The following is a 19104-nucleotide window of genomic DNA, read 5'->3' on the forward strand; positions in this document are numbered from 1 at the left end:
TGTCTTACACTCATATAAATAACACATCCAGCTTTAACAAACCAAATTCACAAGGCTATTCCACGTTGATGCAGTTATATTATCTGTCATTATTAGGGCTACCTCCCACCCTTCCTCTTCAACTTTTCCCTTTTTATCTGTCTATTCCAGATTTAGTATGATTTGCTCCTGATCTTTGTCCAATGGATATTAAATCAAACCATTTCTCTCTATCTGTGACAATAATACATCTGACTGAGCAAAGGTATTTTAATTCTAATCTTTAACTATTACTCCAAGTTTTGGTTCTATTGTCACATTAAACTCTATAAAGTTTTTCACTGTCCAAATTACTGTTTTGAAATATGCTAGGCTTTCCTTTTTGAATTTATAACTTTCTCCACACCTTAACACTCAAATCTTTATTTGTTTCTTTTTTAAACAGTCATTTGTGAACCAAGGTGGCTCCGGTTCTACTATAATTTTTCGAGGAAGTTACCAGAAAAGTGAATGAAGGGAAGGCAGTGGATGTTGTATACATGGACTTCAGTAAGGCCTTTGACAAGGTCCCGCATGGGAGGTTAGTTAGGAAGATTCAGTCGCTAGGTATACATGAAGAGGTAGTAAATTGGATCAGACATTGGCTCGATGGAAGAAACCAGAGAGTGGTAGTGGAGGATTGCTACTCTGAGTGGAGGGCTGTGACTAGTGGTGTGCCACAGGGATCAGTGTTGGGTCCATTGTTATTTGTCATCTATATCAATAATCTGGATGATAATGTGGCAAATTGGATCAGCAAATTTGCTGATGATACAAAGATTGGAAGTGTAGTGGACAGTGAGGAAGGTTTTCAAAGCTTGCAGAGGGATTTGGACCAGTTGGAGGAATGGGCTGAAAAATGGCAGATGGAGTTTAATGCGGACAAGTGTGAGGTATTGCACTTCGGAAGGTCAAACCAAGGTAGAACATACAAGGTAAATGGTAGGACACTGAGGAGTGCAGTGGAACAGAGGGATCTGGGAGTACAGATACATAATTCCGTAAAAGTGGCGTCACAAGTAGATAGGGTTGTAAAGAGAGCTTTTGGTACATTGGCCTTTATAAATCAAAGTATTGAGTATAAGAGTTAGAATGTAACGGTGAGGTTGTATAAGACATTGGTGAGACTGAATTTGGAGTATTGTGTGCAGTTTTGGTCACCTGATTACAGGAAGGATATTAGTAAGGTTGAAAGAGTGCAGAGAAGGTTTACAAGGATGTTGCCGGGACTTGAGAAACTGAATTACAGAGAAAAGTTGAATAGGTTAGGACTTTATTCCCTGGAGTGTAGGAGAATGAGGGGTGATTTGATAGAGGTGTATAAAATTATGATGGGTATAGATGGAGTGAATGCAAGCAGGCTTTTTCCACTGAGGCCAGGGGAGAAAAAAATCAGAGGTCATGGGTTAAGGGTGAAGGGGGAAAAGTTTAAAGGGAACATTAGGGGGGGCTTCTTCACGCAGAGAGTGGTGGGAGTGTGGAATGAGCTGCCAGATGAAGTGGTGAATGCGGACTCATTTTTGACATTTAAGAAAAACTTGGACAGGTATATGGATGAGAGGGATTTGGAGGGATATGGCCCAGGTGCAGGTCAGTGGAACAAGGCAGAAAAATGGTTCGGCACAGCCAAGAAGGGCCAAAAGGCCTGTTTCTGTGCTGTGATGTTCTATGGTTTGTGATTTATTTTTGAAGTGAATGATGAGGTCTATGTGGGGCCACTTCATGAGCAGGCCTGGCAGATGAGTAACTGGTGAGCTGGTGCACTTCTCTTATGATCAACACCGGGATTCTACGTACATCTGACACACAAACTCCAGGTTCTCAATCCTGTTCCAAATGTCCCTTCTCCACTTCGAGCAGTCGTGAACCAGGGATTCTCAGAAGTCAGTGCAAATGTGACATTTTTCCAAAAAGACCCAGAATGCATCTTTGTAACTTTTCCTCTGTGTACCAGATAATCTCTTCCTATAAAAGATTTTGGAATAGAGATGCTGTTTTAGGAGTCCCCTGGGCATGTGAACAATATTCAGCAGAGGTGACTTAATATAATAAGGGGCTTCATGCCAAGGATCTTGGCCTGGGAGAGAACACAGATAATAATTTCCCTATTCTTTCTGTGAATTTGGTGGATTTTGCCAAGAAAGCTTAAGTGGTTTCCTTCCAGAATCTTAGGATGTTTACATAGTCCATGAGTGGCTCCTGTAACTTCATTTATCAGTACACTGGTAGCAGCCTGTCTTGAGCAGTGCTCAGCACAACAGAGAAACTTTGCTTTTTCCCAGTGATAGCGTCAAATCACCTTGAATTGAGGTTTGAAGTGTTTGCCATGACCCAAAGCAGAACCGTATCCATGCCATGAACGAGAGTGTGACTCTGAATGATCCGAAGTGTACGTACCATACTAACGATGGCCTCCCTGGCGTGAGCATCGTCTGTTTTCTTCAGGATTGATTTGAGGAGCAGAGGATACTTGGTGAGTCGCTGATGAGGTTTGACCAGCATGTCACTGAGCTTCAGGCGGTTACACTGCTTGTGCATCTCTGCCCACTGTCAACAGACACAGACAGCAATTACTCAGGGAGAGCACAGTGCTGTGTTTCCATATAACCATATAACAATTACAGCATGGAAACAAACCGAAATTTCATTTCTCCCAAACCGATTGCCACTCCCTCTGTCTTTTGCCACTGTCTCGTTCTCTTTCTCTCTCTCTCTCTCTTTTTCATTCTCTACCAGTCTACCTTCTAATACCACAGAGCCCTGGTAAATCAAACTCCATAGAACTCTTCCCGCTCTGTGCTCCCAGATCATTCCTGGGAACTTTAGCATCGAGCTGACTCTGTGACCTTTCAGAAAGCAGGCGCCTGCTTGGCAATACTGCTGCAAATTTGGTTACCCACAGCTACGGTTCTTGCGGAGGGGAGGGAGGATGATGTTCAAAGTTCTTAGAAAATTACTATTTCATAAAAGAGTTAATGTCTGTTTGGAAACAATACATACAAAATTTAGGTATCAGCTCCTTATATATTCATTGTAAAATAATTCCAGTCAAGAAATATGAACCATTTTTCAAATAAAAACATCTGTTTTAATAGCAGTTGCACTTTTAAATAAATAACTGTTAAATATCTTGTTACAGACATGTTATAAGACCATGAGCCACAGGAGCAGAAACAGGCCATTGAACCCATCAACTCTGCACTGCGACTCCATCTTGGCTGATTTTATCATGTCGCTCAACCCCATTCTCCAGCCTCCTCCCTGTAACCTTTGACACCCTAATTAATCAAGAACCTACCAACCTCTGCTTTAAATATAGAACATCGAACATAGAACATAGAATAGTACAGCACAGTACAGGCCCTTCGGCCCACAATGTTGCGCCGACCCTCAAACCCTGCCTCCCATATAAATTCCTCCATGTACCTGTCTAGTAGTCTTTTAAACTTCACTAGTGTGTCAGCCTCCACCACTGACTCAGGCAGTGCATTCCACGCACCAACCACTCTCTGAGTAAAAAAACCTTCCTCTAATATCCCCCTTGAACTTCCCTCCCCTTACCTTAAAGCCATGTACTCTTGTACCGAGCAGTGGTGCCCTGGGGAAAAGGTGCTGGCTATCCACTCTATCTATTCCTCTTAATATCTTGTACACCTCTATCATGTCTCCTCTCATCCTCCTTCTCTCCAAAGAGTAAAGCCCTAGCTCCCTTAATCTCGGATCATAATCCATACTCTCTAAAACAGGCAGCATCCTGGTAAATCTCCTCTGTACCCTTTCCAATGCTTCCACATCCTTCCTATAGTGAGGCGACCAGAACTGGACACAGTACTCTAAGTGTGGCCTAACTAGGGTTTTATAGAGCTGCATCATTACATCGCGTCTCTTAAACTCTATCCCTCGACTTATGAAACCTAACACCCCATAAGCTTTCTTATACCCAAATATACCCAATAACTTTGTCTGAATGACTGTCTGTGGCAAAGAATTCCACAGACTTAGTACCTCTGGCTGAAGAAATTTTTGCTCATCTCTGTTCTAAATAGATGCCCCTCTATTCTGAGGCTGTGCCCTCTGGTCCCAGACTCCCCCACTACAGGAAACATCCTCTCCACATCCACTTTATCTAGGCCTTTCAATATTCAACAGGTTTCAATGGGATCCCCTCCCATTCTTTCAAATGCCAGAATTTGCCTTCCTTACCATCGACTCAACCTTCAGTTAACCTTTAGAGAACCCTGCATGAAGGCACCCCAGTCCATTTGCACCTCAGATTTTTGAATTTTCTCCCCACTTAAAAAGTAGTCCACACTTTCTTCCTTCTATGAAAGTGCATGACCATGTATTTCCCTACACCACGTTCCTTCGGCCACATCTTTGCCAATCCTCCCGAGCTATCTAAGTCCTTCCGCAGGCACCCTGCTCCCTCAATATTACCTGTCCTTCCACCTATCTTTGTATCGCCCACAAACTTGGCCACAGAACAATCAATTCTTTCATTAAAACATTGACATATAATGTGAAAAGAATCAGTCCTAGCACCAACCCCTGTGGAACACCACTAGCCATTGGCAGCCAACCAGAAAAGGCCCTCTTCATTCCAACTCTTTGCTTCTTGTCAGTCAGCCAATCTTCTATCTATGCTAGCATCTTTCCTATAATACCATGGGCTCTTATTTTAATAAATAAACCTTATGTGTGGCACCTTGTCAAAGGCCTTCTGAAAATCCAAATAAACAACATCTACTGACTCTCCTTTGTCTATCTTGCCTGTTATTTCCTCGAAGAATTCCACAGATTTGTCAGGCAAGATTTCTCCTGACAGAAACCATACTGACTTTGGCTTATTTTATCATGTGCCTCCAATTACTTCGAAACCTCATCCTTAGTAATACTCCAACATCTTTCCAACCACTTAAATCAGACTAACTGGCCTATAATTTCCTTTCTTCTGCCTCTTTTCCACCTTAAGGAGTGGAGTAACATTTGTGATTTCTAGTCTTCCATAATCATTTCAGAATCTAGTGAAAGATCATTACTAATGCCTCTGCAATCTCTTCAGCTATCTGTTTCAAAACCCTGGGGTGTCGTCCATTTGGTCCTAATGACTTGTCTACCTTCAGACATCTTAGCTTCCCAAGCACCTTCTCCTTAGTAAAAGCAACGACACTCATCTCTGATCCTTACACTCTTGCATTTCTGGCATTCTGTCAGTGGCATACCTCAGGGGTGTGTACTTAGCACATTGCTCTACTGTCTAAATACACATGACTATGTGGCTAGGCATAGCTCAAATACCATCTACAAATTTGCTGATGATACAACCCTGTTGGTAGAATCTCAGGTGGTGACGAGAGGGCGTACAGGAGTGAGATATGCCAACTAGTGGAATGGTGCTGCAACAACAACCTGGCACTCAAAGTCAGTAAGACGAAAGGGCTGATTGTGGACTTCAGGAAGGGTAAGACAAAGGAACACATACCAATCCTCATAAAGGGATCAGAAGTGGAGAGAGTGAGCAGTTTCAAGTTCCTAGGTGCCAAGATCTCTGAGGAACTAACCTGGTCCCAACATATTGATGTAGTCATAAAGAAGGCAAGACAGCGGCTATACTTTATTAGGAGTTTGAAGCGATTTGGCATGTCAACAAATACACTCAAAAACTTCTACAGTTGTACCGTGGAGAACATTCTAACAGGCTGCATCACGGTCTGGTATGGAAGGGCTAATGCACAGGACCGAAAGAAGCTTAGGAAATTTGTAAATCTAGTCAGCTCCATCTTGGGCACTAGCCTACAAAGTATCCAGGACATCTTTAGGGAGCGGTGTCTCAGAAAGGCAGTGTCCATTATTAAGGACCTCCAGCACCCAGGGCATGCCCTTTTCTCACTGTCACCATTAGGTAGGAGGTACAGAAACCTGAAGACACACACTCAGCGATTCAGGAACAGCTTCTTCCCCCCTGCCATCCGATTCCTAAATGGACATTGAAGCTTTGGACACTACCTCACTTTTTTAATATACAGTATTTCTGTTTTTGCACATTTTTAAATAATATATTCAACATATGTAATTAATTTACTTGTTTATTATGTTTTAATTTATTGATTTTTTTTCTCTCTCTGCTAGATTTTGTATTGCATTGAACTGCTGCTGCTAAATTAACAAATTTCACGTCACATGCTGGTGATAATAAACCTGATTCTGATTCTTCCACAGTGAAGACTAATGCAAAATATTCAGTTCATCCACTATTTCTTTGTGCCCCATTACTACCACTCCAGTCTCATTTTTCAATGGTCCAGTGTCATTTTTCAATGGTCCAATGTCCACTCTTGTCTTGCTTTTATTTTTTATATACTATAAATGGAAAATCTTTTTTGTATCCTCTTTTGTATTATTGGCTTGCCTACATTCATATTTCATCTTTTCTCTCTTTATGGCTATTTTGTTATGGATTTTTGAAAGCTTCTCATTCCTGTAACTTCCCAGTAATTTTTGTTATATGCCCTCTCTTGCTTTTATACTGTCTTTGACTTCTCTTGTCAGTTATGGTTGCTTCATCCTCTCTTTGAAATATTTCTTCATGCTTGGGATGTATCCATACTGCACCCAAAAACTCTAGCCATTGCTATTCTGCCATCATCCCTGCTCAAGTCCCCTTCCCATCAACTTTGGCCAGCTCCTCTCCCATGCCTCTGTAATTCCCTTTACTCCACTATAATACTGATACATCCAATTTTAACTTCTCCTTCTCATACTGCAGGGTGAATTCTATCATATTCTTATTATTTTACTTTAAGCTCCCAATCAAATCTGGGTCACTACATAATACTTAATCCAGAGTTGCTGTTTGTCTAGTGGGTTACGGGTAGATAGGACTCGTTAGCCTTGGATGGCAGCCTATCTAGGAGAGGGTAAACTCTGATTTCAAACCCGGGCAGGTGGAGCTCGTTAGCATGGAAATGCCATTGCCTAGGGGAAGGTGACCCCGACAGAAAACCCCTGGTCCTCCAGGTTTGGGGTTGTACAATGGGCTAACAACCCGTTCACGTAAAGCAAGCAATTGTTACAGAAACCATCAACAGATTGTCAACCACTAACCCAGATCTCGGGAAAAGCAGGGCCCCGTTCAGGAGGCTGATGACGCGCTGCAACCAAACCCGTCAGGAAGCTGCAGGGCTGACAACCCTCCTTCACCCGAGGAAAACCATAATGGAGGTTCCAAAGCTGCTCTCACAGAAGAAATCTATCCTAATCGGAACATGGAATGTGAGATCGCTTTGGGAGACAGGTCGGTGCACACAGGCAGTGAAGGAAATGAACCGATACCACCTCACACTCCTGGGCATGTGTGAAGCAAGGTGGAATACTTTTGGTGAGACCAAACTGCAGACGGGAGAAACTCTGCTCTATTCCGGCAAAGAAAAAGAGGAAGATGCGCATGAGGCTGGTGTGGCCCTGATGTTGTCCAAAGAAGCAGCCAGAAGTTTGATAGAATGGGAACCAGTGTCCGACCGTATCATCACAGCCAGGTTCGAGTCCAGATTCCAGAAGGTATCCATTATCCTGTGCTACGCCCCAACTAACAACGCAGAGAAAGAAGAAAAAGATCTCTTTTACACTCAGCTTCAAGCAGTAGTTGGAAAGGTACCCAAGCAAGATATGTTGATCGTCTTGGGAGATCTGAATGCCAAAGTAGGCAGCGATAACACTGGCAGGGAGAGAGAGATGAGCCAGAATGGTTTGGGGAATATGAATGAAAATGGAGAACTCCTTACCGACTTCTGTGCCTTCAACGAACTGACCATTGGAGGTACCCTCTTTCCCCACTGACGCTGCCACAAGATAACCTGGGTCTCGCCTGACCATCAATCAGAGAACCAGATTGATCACGTCATGGTCCGCCAGCACTGGAGAAGTTCATTGCAAGATGTGAGAGCCAAAAGAGGAGCAGATATTAGATCTGACCACCATTTGGTTGTTGCAAAGCTGAAGATGAAGCTGTCAGCCAAGAAGAAGCAACAGAACACGCGAATAAAGTTTGATGTTAGAAAACCACAGACGGAAGAGAACAAGAAAGATTTCCACATCGCCTTGCAAAGCCGCTTTGGGGCTCTTCAAATAGAGGAGCAAGATGAGAGAACAGCGGAACATGCCTGGATTACCTTCAAGCAGGCCACTGTAGGAGCCTGCGAAGAAGTACTGGGAAGACCACCAGTCAACAGTAAACCTTGGATCAGGGACTAGACATGACAGAAGGTGGAGGAGAGGAAAAAGCTCAAACAGGAGTTGAATCAGGCCAGAACCCGGCAACAGAAACAAATCGCCGCCAACAGTTACAGTGTGATGGCCAAGGAGGTAAAGAAACAGCTCAGAAAGGACAAGAGGTCATACTTCAATTAAATAGCAGAGCAAGCAGAAACAGCGGCCAGTAAAGGGGACCTCAAGGCACTCTACACGACAACTAAACTTTTGAGAGGGAAGAAAAGCAATTTCAACAGACCTGTTAGAGACAAGATAGGCCATCTGCTCACTTCGGTTGAAGATCAGCTGGCGAGATGGAAAGAACACTTCCAGGAAGTATTGAATAGACCACCACCACAGAACCCGCCTGACCTGGAGCCTGGAGACCCACTCAACATCAATATAGGTGAAATCACCAAGCAAGAAATTCGAAAAGTCCTGAAAAGCCTGAAGAACGGCAAGACTGCTGGAGAAGACAACATTCCTGCAGCAGCATTGAAAGAGGGTGGAGAGGTTATGGTGGGCCATTTGCATATACTGCTGAATTTGATATGGAGAACAGCAGAGATCCCATCAGATTGGAAGGAGGGCCTCCTTGTGAAGCTGCCACAATCTGGAGATCTTTCACTGTGTGGCAAGTGGAGGGGGATCACCTTGTTGTCCATTCCTAGCAAAGTTCCCACCAGGGTCATCTTGGAGCGGATGAAAGACGCCATTGACCAGAGACTTAGAGATGAACAGGCAGGGTTCAGGAAAGAGAGATCATGCATTGACCAGATAGCTACACTTAGAGTCATTGTGGAGCAGACAATAGAATGGCAAACTCCACTATATGTGTGTTTTATTGATTTTGAGAAGGCATTTGACAGCCTGGACAGAAAGTCAATGTGGAGCATCTTATGACACTATGGTGTACCGGAAGAGATGGTGAATATCATCAAGCAGCTTTATGATGGCTTCTCATGCAGGGTCATCCACGATGGGAGACTGTCCGAAGCGTCCCTGGTCACTATTGGAGTCAGACAGGGATGCCTGCTGTCGCCTCTACTTTTTCTTGTGGTACTCGACTGGGCTACAAGAACAGTCTATGCTGGCTCAGAGAGAGGCATCCAGTGGACGTTAACAGGGAAATTGGAAGACCTAGCATTTGCAGATGATCTCGCTCTTCTCTCACACCGGCTTCAAGATATGCAGAAGAAAGTAGATTCCTTGGGAGAGACCTCACAGCGAGTAGGCCTTAAGATCAGTCAGGAGAAAACCAAAGTTCTACGCATTAGTAACAAACAAGAGGAGCCATTACGGATTGAAGGACAAATAGCTGAAGATGCAGACAAATTCGCCTACCTCGGAAGCAAAATCAGTAAATCAGGAGGTACAGATGAGGACATCAGAGCAAGGATCGGAAAAGCCCAACATGCCTTCACAACCCTCCGACCTGTTTGGAGATCTACGGCCATCTCTGTCAAAACTAAGCTCCGTATATTCAGCTCGAATGTGAAAGCCATCCTGCTATATGGATCCGAAACATGGAGAATCACTAACACCAGCTGCAACAAGATCCAGACCTTTCTCAACAAATGCCTCCGGCAGATCCTCCGCCTCAAGTGGTACGACAGAGTGTCAAACCTAGACCTACGGAAGAGTGCAAACCAAGAGCCCATTGTATTCCAGATAAGGAGGAGGAAGTGGAGATGGGTCGGCCACACCTTGAGAAGAGCCAGTTGAATGTCACTCGACAATCACTCGAATGGAATCCACAAGGGAAGAGAAGAAGAGGTCGCCCAAAGCAAACCTGGAGGCGTAGGCTTTTGGATGAACTGAAAGCCGCCGGCCAAACTTGGGAGACTGCAAAAACATCTGCTAGAGATTGCAGGAAGTGGAGGACTTTTGTTGAGGCCCCATGCTCCATAAGGAGCGAAAAGGATTAAAGTAAGTAAGTAAAGTGTGGTGGACATTAGGACCCGGTGGTACAGCTCTGAATCCACAGTGTTTCTGTTCTTGAAAATAATCACGATCGTGATTGAAAATAAGGTGGAAGTAATAAAGTGATCGGAAAGAGATGAAACGCCATCGGTCATTGGAAAAGCCTTAGGCTACAGTCAGTCAACAATCGGAACAATTTTAATAGAGAATGTGAAAGGCCCTGCCCTGATGAAAGCTAATTATTACTGTACAATGTCCTGTGTATGTTACTCAAAATGGTTTTTTTTTTGGTTTGTTAAGAGTAGGAATGCTTCTTTGTCTGATAAGTGTTTCTCTCGCAGTTGTTTTGCTTTAGACTTGCTGATATGGTAATTGTATTCATTTGTTAACCAATGGGGAATGTTATTTTGTCTTGTGAGGCTGGGCACGTGGGGAAGGGGTTTTCGCGGGCTTTTGGTGGGGAGTCGGGAGGAAGACGCCGAGGAAGGTGGACGTGCGCTGCACTGCTCGGAAGACCACCGGGGGGTCCTAGGTGCGAAGACGTGGAGGTCGGAGGCAAGTGACGAGGGGTCGGATGGTTCGATGGTTGAGCTCCAACGATGTGCACTAAACTGACTGAACTTTGATAAGTTGGCGCCTTTTGTTTTTTTCCTTGCATATATATTGTATTGCCTAGTACTCTTTTAATTTTAGTAAACTCTTTAAAGTGTATTTCACAACGGTATTTGTTGTGTGTTTGATACTGTGGGCGGGCGCGAGGCATAAACTCGATTCTCACAGCACCTGCGTGTACGGGAGGTGGGGTTGGTGTGTGGCTGGATCTCCTTTTCCCCTAGACATATACCAGCCTGTTGGGTAAGTGTTACATTACTAAGCAATGCAGCGGTTAAATGATTGAAAAACATATGTTTCTTAAGTGTTTTATATGCATAGAAAGGTAAAATATGTACTATATACTAAGAAAAACGTTTGACTAACTGACGCTAAATAATACCGGATGTACCTGTTCCGACTTCAAATCCGACTTAAAGATGGACTCAGGAACGGAACTCATTCATAACCCAGGGACTGCCTGTACTTTTAAGACATTTCTAGATTACTTATAATACCTAATACAATGTAAATGCTATGTAAATAGTTGTTATACTGTATTGTTTAGGGATAAATAACAAGAAAAAATAGTCTGTACATGCTCAAACAACGAGTGCTGGAGAGAGAACTTCCGGGTTTTCCCAATCCGTGGTTGGTTGAATCTGCGCATACGGAATCCGTGGATAAGGAGGGCCGACTGTATTGATGTGCAGTACAGCTCCATGTCAGAACTTCAACAGGAAAGTTGGAAAAGAAACATATCCAAGGCTTTGGGGGGGGGGGGGGAGGGGAATAAGGGGAGCGGGACATTTGGGGAACTCCAACAACTTTCAGTAGCAGCTTTAATACAGCAAAAATATTCCAAGGTGTTTCACAAGAGCATCATCAAACATAAAAAAAAATGTTAACTAAATGGATATCAAAACAGGTGACCAAAGGTCAAGAAAGGGGGACAATTAAAGGACAACCGAGGAAAAGGTTTGGGGCAGGAATTCCAGAGTTTACAACCAGTAGAAGTGGATTAAGGATGACCAGGAGGCCAAAATTGTAAGATCAGAGAGAGTTCTAAGACTGGAAGAGGTTACAGATACAGGAAGGGGTAAGGCTCTGAAGGAGTTGACAACAAGAATGCAAATTTTCTTATCAAGTTATCTGGAAAGGCACAGAGCTGAGAAGTTTGCAGTACAGTATCAGTTACGATTCCCTATCTGTACAACACATCAGTAATCACTTTTTTGTTTAGGTTCAGTATTTAGTAGCCTCAGCAAATTGACTGATGCAGCTATATGATGCATCACAGTGGAAACAAGTTTCATTGGCAACTACAGCTAAACTTACTTCATGTCTATATATTCATATATTTATATACTTATACACACACATACATGTGCAACAAACAGTGCAAGTACAAAAGGAGAGAAATAATTAATAGATAAATAAGCAATAAATGTCTAGAACATGAGGTGAAGAGTCCTTGAGAGGAAGTCAAGGTTGTGGGAACATATCAACGATGGGACAAGTGAAATTGAGTGAAGTTATTCACTTTGGTTCAAAAGCTTGATGGGTGATGGCTATTAACTATTCTTGAACCTGGTGGTGTGAGTCCTATCTCTCCTGTACCTTCTTCATGATGGCAGCAGCGAGAAGAGAGCATGTCTTGTGTGGTGGGGGTCCCTGATGATGGATTCTGCTTTCCTGCAATAGTGTTTGTAGATATGCTCAGTGGTGGGGAGCATAGACTTGTGATAGACTAGGCCATATCCACTGTTTTCTGTAGAATTTTCCGATCAAGGGCACTGGTGTTTCCATGCGATGCAGCCATCTATATACTTTCCACGACACCTCTACAGCAGTTTGTCAAAGTTTTAGATGTCATGTCCAACCTCTGCAAGCTCCTAAAGAAGCAGAGGTGCTGCCATGCTTTCTTCGTAATTGCAATTACATGCTGGGGCTAGGATAGATCCTCTGAAATAAAAACGCAGGAGTTTAAAGTTGCTGACCCTCTCTACCTCTGGTCCTCCAATGAGGACTGGTTCATTCATGGACCTCTGGTGTCCTTTTCCTGAAGTCAATAATCAGCTCTTTGGTCTTGTGGGCATTGAGTGAGAAGCTGTTGTCATGGCCAGATTGTCAATCTCCCTCCTTTGCGTCGATTCTTCACCACCTTCAATTCAGCCTGCGACAGTGGTGTCACCAGCAAACTTGAATATGGCATTGGAGCTGTGCTTGGCCACATAGTCGTTAGTGTAAAATGAGTAGAGCAGGGGGTTAAGCACACAGCCCTGCAGTGCACCTGAGCTGATGAAGATCATAGCGGAGATGTTGTCGTCAATCCAAACTGAATGGGGTCTGCAAGTGAGGAAATCGAGGATCCAACTGCACTAGGAGGTATTGAGGCCAAGGTCTTGGAGCTTATTAATTCGTTTTGATGGCATTGAATCCTGAGCTGTAGTTGATAAAGAGCATCCTGATGTATGCACCCTTGCTGTCCAGATTGTATGAAAAGGCAATGAGATGGCACCTGCCTTGGACCTGTTGCTCTGGTAGGCAAACTGGAGCAAATCTAAGTCGCTTCTCAGGCAGGAGTTGATATGTTTCATCACCAACCTCTCAAAACACTTCATCACTGTGTATGTAAGTGCTGTTGAGTGATAAGTCATTGAGACAGGTCACCACACTCTTCTTGGGCACTGGTATACTTGAAGCCTGCTTGAAGCAGGTGGGTACCACGCACTGCCCAAGTGAGAGGTTAAAGACCTCAGTGAACACCCCAGCCAGTTGATCAGCACACGTCTTTAGTATTTGGCCAGGTACCTAACTACACTGGATGCTTTTGCTCAAGTGGGTCCACCCTCCTGAAAGCTGCTCGCACGTCTTCAGAGACCAAAATCATTGGAGCTGTGGGAGTTTGTGATGGTTGTTCCATGCTTTGAAAGTCAAAGCGAGCATAGTAGGCATTGAGCCATCTGGAAGCAAAGCCCTGTTTTCGCCTATTCCATCAGATTTAACTTTACAAGAGGTGATGGCTTGTAAGCCCTGCACAACTGTCGAGCACCCTTTGTTGATTCAGGTTTAGTCTGGAATGGCCACTTCACCCGTGAGATGGCTTTCCGGAAGTCGCAACTGTAATTCTTGTAATTATCTTGGTCACCAGACTTGAAAACCTCTGATCTGGCCCTCAGCTGACTGCCGACCTCATGGTCGATCCAGGGATTCTGGTTGAGGACAACTCTGAAATGATTTTGTGGGGCCGCACTCGCCTACAACTGTTTTAATAAAGTCCCTGACAACCACGGTATTTAATCAGATCCACAGTCCGTGAAGTAAGTGTGTGTGTGTGTGTGTGTGTGTGTGTGTGTGTGTGTGTGTGTGTGTGTGTGTGTGTGTGTGTGTGTGTGTGTGTGTGTGTGTGTGTGTGTGTGTGTGTGTGTGTGTGTGTGTGTGTGTGTGTGTGTGTGTGTGTGTGTTTTTTTGCAAAAACAGCCTTGGTTTTGCATATACTTAAGTATAAAATGGCCCAATGGATTACAAAATGTGACGGGCTTGCAGTTAGGTAGAATAAAAAGTTTGAGATTATAACACTGAGCCAAAAAATCACCTTGTTTCAAAATACCATGCAAATATCAACCAACACTCCCACCCCCATGCTTATTTTTTTGCATTAAATAATATCTGGGAACGACAATAATATTATCCCCATGTTAAATACAGGAAAGTATACTCTATGAGCTACACACAGGTGGCTTCCAAATTGTGTAAACCACAAATAACAAAAGAACATGGAAGCATCACCATCTTTGTACAAGTAAAAATCTGCAATATACACATTGGCATTTCCACTGAGGCACAAGGTGCAAAAATTTACTCAAGGCAAAATAATGGGGCAGGAGAATATTTATGGTTTTAATACATTCTTAGGCTGTGAGTTTTACAGCAAAGCTACTATTTTGTAAATCATCGCTATTACTGCTAGAATATGGGGTCTCCTTACAAAAGATTTCTCTCACATCCTGTTGCTCCCCCAATCCCTAACTGCAGCTACTATGACTTCTCATCTTTACTTAGTCAAGATAGTCTTAATTTACAAAGATCTTCTTCAAAGAGAATATCTTTGCACTGCATTCTCTGAAGCCTAAATGGAAGAGGTTCCAGTGATGAAAGTTTGGGACAAGAGACCAGAGACTGGAGGAGCAAGGGGCAGAATGGTAGCCTAGAGGTAGAAGCGATATGAGTGGGGGTTACTGAAAGGGTCTCCTGCATGACGACATCATAAAGTTGTCATGTGGGCAGAGGCAGAACGAAACCCATCCAGAAGATGGAAGTTCTTTCTTTTTTTTTCCCCAATGGCTCATATTCCATTTTGTCATTTTGAAAAGGTGGCCTCCCCATGTCGTGACGATGACAATTGAAATCTGCGTCAGGATAGTACAACAATTTCCATAATCCCCAGTCGATCAGCAGCACATTTCCAATTCAGCTGTGTTCACAATCCCTGTGCATTCACTATTTTGCATAATTGAAGACTTCAGGGACTTGGGTAAACCTAGCAAGCCTGCAAGGAAGTTCAAGTTTGTCATATAGATTAGAGATAGATGGGCACTGACCGTTACATAGATCCTGAAGAGCTCATTGTCACGGAGATGGTTTCTCATGTACTCCATGCAACCCTCCTCCTCCATGCAGTACTGAATATATGGCTTAAAGCGCTCACCAAACTGTGACAGATAACAAGAAATACAGACTTCTGAGTTTGAGCAGTGATAGAACTAGCAGTTTATTAAGAACTGAAATCATACACAGCAAGCTCCATTAGTGTTTGGCAATTGAAGATCAGCTTCAAATTTGCTTGTGATGCCAGAGCTGGTCATAAATTTGAAGGCTGGAGCTGACTGAACACCACTTGGTAAACTAGCTATCCACAGTTTCTGGGCTTTTGCAACCAGCTGCTCACAGGATGGGTCTGCACAAACCCACATCATCGTTCTCTTCAACTTAGCCTCTTGTCCAGTTGACTCTACACCAATATTAATCAGAGCCATGGCACTAGCATTCACATTAAGATAGCGCCTGGCTTCTTCTTGACATCCCTACCACCATGGAAACCATCCTCCAATTTGATTCACTCCATGCAATATCACAAAATGGCTGAGAACAAAGGACTCTATAAAGGCTACAGGAACATTCAACATCCCAGCTGTAGTGCTGATGACTGCTTTGCAGAATCAGCCCAGTTAAATCCATTAAAGCTAATTTCTGCCAGATCAGTCCATTCTCAATCAGAAACTTAATGATGGAAGCTGTTATTGACAGTGGCATTAAGTGGTATACACTCACCAATAATCTACTCTCCAGCATTTGAGACTGGATTTTTACCAATGCTATTCCACTCCAGATCTCCATCACAGCTTTGGTCCAAACAGGGACCAAAGTCCTGTCCTGATCTGGAGAAAGTCATCATGATGCACAAAGGCAATTCCACATAACATTAGAGACACAATTGGATACATGACCGTTGTGGCAGGTTTTGCATGCTATGACTTCCAATAAAGCAAAACCTAACAGAATAAATGGGAGTGCTGCTTCACTCCCCAGTGAGCTCAATGCTTTTTATGCATGCTTCGAAGGCGAGACTAACATTACACCCATGCATATCTCCACCGCATGTGGCAACTCTGTGATCTCTTTCTCAGAGGCCAATGTCAGAAAATCCTTCAAGAAAGTGAACACTCACAATATGTCAGGACCCAATCGTGTACTTAGCTGGATGCTGAAAACCTGTGCTGACCAACTGGCTGGACATTTTCAATGATTCATTGCTGTGTAGGTGGTTCCCACCTGCTTCGAAAGGACAACAATCATACCGATGTTCAAGAAGAACAGAATGAGCTGCCTAAATGGCTACTGACACGTAGCACTCATATCTACACATAATGAAGTGCTTTGAGAGGTTGGTTATAGCTGGAATTTACTCCTGCCTAAGCAAAGCCTTGGACCCACTGCAATTTGCGAATTGCCGCAACAGGTCAACAGTAGACATAATCTTATTTGCTTTCCACTCTACTTTGAAGCAAAAGAAGACAGCAAAACATAAGTCAGGCTGACATTTATTGATTACAGCTCAGTATTCAATACAATCAGCCTCTTAGTCCTAATCAAAAAGCTTCTAAAACTGTCATCACCAACCTGGCATTGGCTAAAACCACGTCATGCTCTCTGCCTAAGCCTTACATTAACACTTGATTGTAAATATTCTATCTGACTCCATTCACCTATGCTCTCTTTCCCTCTTGTGACTTACGTTCTTGAATCCTTTGTGGAAGTGTGTGGGATTGAGAAGTGTTTTGTTTTCCTGGGCCTTTTGCAATACTGGAGCCATCACGTCTCGCCACAAAACCTGGTGTAATTGAATAATCTCCTGGATGTTACAGAACAATTTCCTTGGGTCGACCTGCAGAACATCAAAGCTGAAATCACTCTTCCATTTTTCACAAGTTAAACCATAGAAAGCATACAAAACAACACCAGCGTGCAGGGAAAAGCTAGAGCCTGCGGCCAGATTATCAACCAAAACATCTGAACTAACACCAGGGCATGTTTATCAGCATGTAAGTACCTCAGACCGTTTGCACAAACACCAACACTCATGTACAAACTTCAAAGCATTTGTACAAAGACTTTTGGTTGTATTCTTTTAGAAAAGGCTAATACTTAGAGCAGGGGTTCCCAACCTGGAGTCCATGGACCCCTTGATTAACGGTAGGGGCCCATGGCATAAAAAAAGTTGGGAATCCCTTCCTTAGAGGTTTCTTTATCCTTTAAGCACTGCTCGCTTTAGCAGAAAACTAATGGAATTCATTTGACATTTTTTCTTTCAAAGTTAAATGCTTGACCTTACCTCAGTCAACAAGCCTGATTCTTGCAGGTTAATGAGACAGCACAGGAAGAGCTGTAAAAGGAAGACATGCAAGGTGAATAATGTACACTGACAAAATTATTCGTTAAGGGTCCTTTAGTGAGAGAAGTTTGTAATGCTTACAAATCTTTGCTGTTTGTGGATGAGATGGGTTGAAAGATCTAAGTTATCTCAGCACTGACAGTTAAACCTATGGTAGAGATCACCCTAAAGTGAAGCCAACAATAATGACTGACGAAGGGAAGTAAGCAAATTCTAACGAGCATTCACACTTTCAGGACAGGAAGGATCCTGAACCCCAGTGGAAGTCAGAACCTTCGGAACTGGAAGCAACTTGTACGCCACTTTGAAGGGTACAGTTGAAAAAGTTTGAACATTAAAAGCAAAGGGTGTTATTCACATACCCAGCCACATTTAGTATTAGAGAATGGTAATCAGGACTAAGCCAGAAGTCAGTTAAATTGACATAATGGAGAAAGCAAAGATAAGACCGGAGATATCTGCCATCACCAGGGACCAGTGGAGTGCTCAACACTCTGTCATTTGAGGTATGAGGTGATGGACTGGGGTTGAGTCGGAGACTTACATCTGTGATGACACGTAGCTTCCTAATATAGGCAGCTTCGGTATTCAGCAGCTCCCAGAGGGCCTCCTGTTGATGGAATTGCTTCCGGGTGAGCTTCTGTTGAGGAGACAAGGCATGTGGTTAATTGATAAATACTTGGAATCTTGTGTTCTACCAACAGATATCTTATGTAACAGGCACCCCAGTATAAATACTCCATATGCTGGGTTTCTCCCACAAATATCTCATTGTACTAACATATTCATGCTTTGTGCATAGGTATCTCAAAAGTATCTAAAAACTGAGGCATCCTTCTGCACGCTTACACTCAGATTCACAGCGTAAATATCCACAAATACTCATGTTCCTCTCATAAATATCCTCAAAATACCTGGACTCTCCCCACCCCTCTCAACCATAACAATTCCTTTCCGTTAGAACCCTCAGCCTTGCATTCCTTACATATTTCTTTTGAGCTAGCACGTCATTTCACAGTTGGGCGTTCTGCAATATTCTGGACTCATTTCCCATTTTTCTCTGGAGAAACAAACGACAAGTCCTAATGCAAGAGTTTTGACCTGAAGCATCAATAATGGAATACAGTGTATTGCCATCCACTTTGGTGGGAAGAATGAAGGCATAGATCATTTTCTGAGGAGAGTATTCAGAAATCAGAAGTGCAAAGGGACTTGGGACCCCCAGTGCAGGATTCCCTAAAGGTTAACTTGCAGTTTGAGTCCATAGTAAGGAAGCCAATCCAATGTTGGCATTCATTTCCAGACGATTACAATTTAAAAGAAAGATGAAATGCTAAGGATTTATAAGGCATTGGCCAGACAGCATTTGG

The 19104-nt window shown here is 43.3% G+C and overlaps 1 protein-coding gene across 9 annotated transcripts in view; it reads right to left on the reverse strand.

Moving 5' to 3' along the window:
* Nucleotides 1-19104, reverse strand: part of LOC140718366 (pleckstrin homology domain-containing family G member 5-like) — a 122912-nt gene that overhangs the window by 23310 nt on the left and 80498 nt on the right. For all 9 annotated transcript variants that reach the window (XM_073031985.1, XM_073031982.1, XM_073031981.1 and 6 more), the window contains 5 exons: nt 18279-18374; nt 17675-17725; nt 17078-17227; nt 15384-15494; nt 2416-2565 (listed from right to left, as the gene is read on the reverse strand). In XM_073031985.1, the coding sequence (XP_072888086.1) occupies nt 2416-2565; nt 15384-15494; nt 17078-17227; nt 17675-17725; nt 18279-18374 (558 nt within the window). The remainder of the gene's footprint in view (nt 1-2415; nt 2566-15383; nt 15495-17077; nt 17228-17674; nt 17726-18278; nt 18375-19104) is intronic.

The sequence above is a fragment of the Hemitrygon akajei genome, chromosome 29 (genome assembly GCF_048418815.1).
Source record: "Hemitrygon akajei chromosome 29, sHemAka1.3, whole genome shotgun sequence".
Classification (NCBI taxonomy): Eukaryota; Metazoa; Chordata; class Chondrichthyes; order Myliobatiformes; family Dasyatidae; genus Hemitrygon; species Hemitrygon akajei.